Consider the following 3,109-nt stretch of genomic DNA (forward strand, 5'->3'; position numbering starts at 1 on the left):
GCAGGAGTGTGACATTAGAGTTGCACCAAAAACATGTTGCATTACATATTTGAAGATTTAGGTAGTAAATCTAGTTCCCAGCATATTTTGATAAGAAAGCGCAAATTCAGCAGGGTATTTAAAGGGTTAGTTTAATCATTTTATACCTTATTGTTATAATGGTGTTAAGTAGTTTTGGGTTTCCAAAGCATAGGGATCATTTGCCGCATTTGCTAGCTCTAGTTTAATTCCAAAACAAATCACTTGGCTTAAATATGTGATGCTTCGTTGGACATACTCGTGTTAGTATCTTTTTTCCTTTTTCACCTTTGGGCTAACTCATAGGAAATGTTCTCTTTCTTGTTCCTTTTTTTTCCCCGGGTCTGTTGGGGGAGTGACTTGTGAGGGGGACCGAAATGTTCTTTCCTCGTTTAAAAGCGTGACAAAATGCCAGAAAGAAAGTAGTACTAGTAAAATACTTCTGTAAACATTTCCAATGGTTTTCCCAAAAAAAAAAAAAAAAGAAGTGACAAAATAAATGGTGGAGAATTTTCGTCCAAACGCCATCGAATCAAGCCGAAGATTCACCCCAGCTTTCCTCCATTCCTTGACGTTGTCGTTGCTTGTTAGCTTTCACGATTTGTCGCAGCTTCAATTCGGAGGCTAATATTAGCTTTGCTGGCACACCCGAGATCTCCTCCAATCTCTTCAAACGTTGACGCGTGGATTTCGATCTGTCGCCAGCACTACTTCTCAAACCGAGCCACAAAGACGCCGCCAGGCCTACCCGCAAAGGCAAAGCCCTAAATCGACCCAAGCAAATCCCCAATGCACCACACGCCGTCTGCAGTACTACTGCACCTTCCTCACCGCACATTCCAAGCTTCGTGCACCAATGCATGAACACGCCACTCGCCGCCCTCGGATCTCTCAATTTCACATTTCTGGATCGCGCTTCATATTTAGGGCACGCCACAGCAGAATTGATCACTTCGCCGGAAGAATCGTTTGAGGATTTCGAGGAATCCACCAACTTTCGATCGGAGAAATTTATGTTCTTTTGAGTAGTAGCGCAGGAATGCGTGCTGGATACACAAGTAGACGAGGAGGAGGAGGAGGAGGAGTAGGAGGAGGAGGAGGAAAGAGAATGGAGATCGGAGTCATGAGCAGAGAAATTGCTGGAGCAGGAGGAACAAAGAGCAGAGGAGTTAAGACTATGAGAACACGGGGAGAAACGATTTTTTGTTGGGGAGTTGCAATGGGAGCAAAGAATAAGACGAAGATGGCGAGCTACAAGGAAGTTAGCCTGATGAACCTTGGCATCACAATGGAAACAGAGAAAAGCTGAATCAGAGGTACAAAACAGAGCGGCTCGGTCATTGCAAAGCTCACAGAGTTTAGAGGACAAAACTTCTTTCATTTTAATTTGTATACAAAATTGGTAATGTTTGGAGCTTAAAAGAGGCGGAGAATGATCGACGTAGCGTAATAGTTTGGAGTTGAAAGGTTGGTTGAGATGTGTATGTATTTAGTAGTGATAGTGTGTGTATATATGGGGGGAGCAAAGATATTAAGGAGAAGAAATGAGGAAGGTGAGATAGCAAAGCAAGCTACGTGAACGAAGAGAATTTAGAGTGAGTTGTGAAGTGTATGTTTAAAGTGAACAATCAGCGGCGTTTGAATATGTGAAGGAGGATTTGTGTGTGTGGTTTCAAAAAAAAAAAAAAGAGCAGGGGCCAGTAAATATTAAAGGAGGAGAAGAAAGACAAGGAGAGATGGAAGGAAAGCCAAGTGTTATGTGCATATAGGACCTTCGTATTAACCAGTACTGCATTTTGTGAACATGTGGACTCAAACTCAACAAGCCATAAAAGACACACGTAACACGCGTATACCTACTAAGTGCTCAATAATACAGCAGGAGAGATGATGTCGCTGTGTTAAGTGGTTGGTGCAAGATGAGCGGTGATCTATTCCTTCGTTATGAAGTCAATCGCTATAATATACTTATTCAGTTCATTTTTAGTTGTGTACTTTAGTGGGCGTTTAGTAATTTTTTTTTCTAAGTGAAAATGATATTTAAAAATTAGATCTGTATTTGGATATGAATATAATTTTGGATTATTTTTAAATTTTTATAAGTAATTTGAGTGAAAATTTTAAAAAATTATTCGAAAAATTTCAAAATTTATCAAGTGAAAACTGAAAATTTTATGGCCAAACACCAATTTCGAAAAAAGTGAAATTTTTTCGAAAAAAATAAAAAAAGTTTATGGCCAAACGAGCTCTTAATTTTGCACCCTTTAAGAATAAATAAATAATTTAAGAAGTGAGTAGTTAATGATACGAGTAACATTAAAAAAAAAACTTATCTTTATCTTAATTAATTTGTTAAAATGAATAAATAAAATATTTTTAATATAGCGAACACTAAACTGAGAGTACTCCATTATTCAATATTCAAAATGGACACCACACCACCCTCTATCCATCCCTGTCCACAAAACCTCGTCACCCTCGAACTTCTCCAAATAAATTGAAGTCCCTTTCACTTTTCATTCTATTACTTCGTCCTCTCCCTCCCTCTGTCTGGGCCGGCTCAAGCGCACGTGGGGCCTAAGGCAAAAGTTTAATAAGGGGTTTAAGTATTTATAGGAACGTTATATATATATATTTTTATTTAAAATTTATTCTTCTAGAATTTAGCTATTGGTGCCAAGATGGTTTTAAATAACCAGATACATAGTTTCTTGTTGGCATATTTATATATATTTTTTTAAAATTAAACAATATGTACAGAGTAAAATTAATAAAATAATAAATAATAAATAAAAATAACACTAATGAAAGTTAGAATGATATTACATTCAAGAAGTTTGAAAACTTTAATTCCAAAATATCTAGTTGTTGGAGTTTCGGAGAAAGAAAGAAATCTAATAAAAAGAACTAAGAAGATGAGCATGAATAGGAATGAAGAAAATATGTCTTCTCGAATATGAAGAATGAAATGAAATTGAAATGTTGGGTTGAGATTACTTGGAAAAAAGAGTAAATAGTCGAGTTGTCAAATCAAATCAAAGTGATAATTATTTTTCTATTATTTTAAGCTTTACTTTATTAATATATCTAA

At 36.5% G+C, this 3,109-nt stretch overlaps 1 protein-coding gene across 1 annotated transcript; it reads right to left on the reverse strand.

Moving 5' to 3' along the window:
- Nucleotides 1-427: 427 nt before the first annotated feature.
- LOC107800981 (B-box zinc finger protein 32) lies at nt 428-2,035 on the reverse strand. Its single transcript, XM_016624250.2, has one exon. It carries the CDS (start codon nt 1,397-1,399, stop codon nt 551-553), a length of 849 nt encoding a protein of 282 aa, XP_016479736.1. The 5' UTR covers nt 1,400-2,035; the 3' UTR covers nt 428-550.
- Nucleotides 2,036-3,109: the final 1,074 nt, after the last annotated feature.

The sequence above is a fragment of the Nicotiana tabacum genome, chromosome 22, assembly GCF_000715075.1.
Source record: "Nicotiana tabacum cultivar K326 chromosome 22, ASM71507v2, whole genome shotgun sequence".
Taxonomy (NCBI): domain Eukaryota; kingdom Viridiplantae; phylum Streptophyta; class Magnoliopsida; order Solanales; family Solanaceae; genus Nicotiana; species Nicotiana tabacum.

What these genes read in the sequence shown, in the direction of transcription:
- LOC107800981 (XM_016624250.2), bottom strand. Translation starts at nt 1,399, where the DNA reads ATGAAAGAAGTTTTGTCCTCTAAACTCTGTGAGCTTTGCAATGACCGA.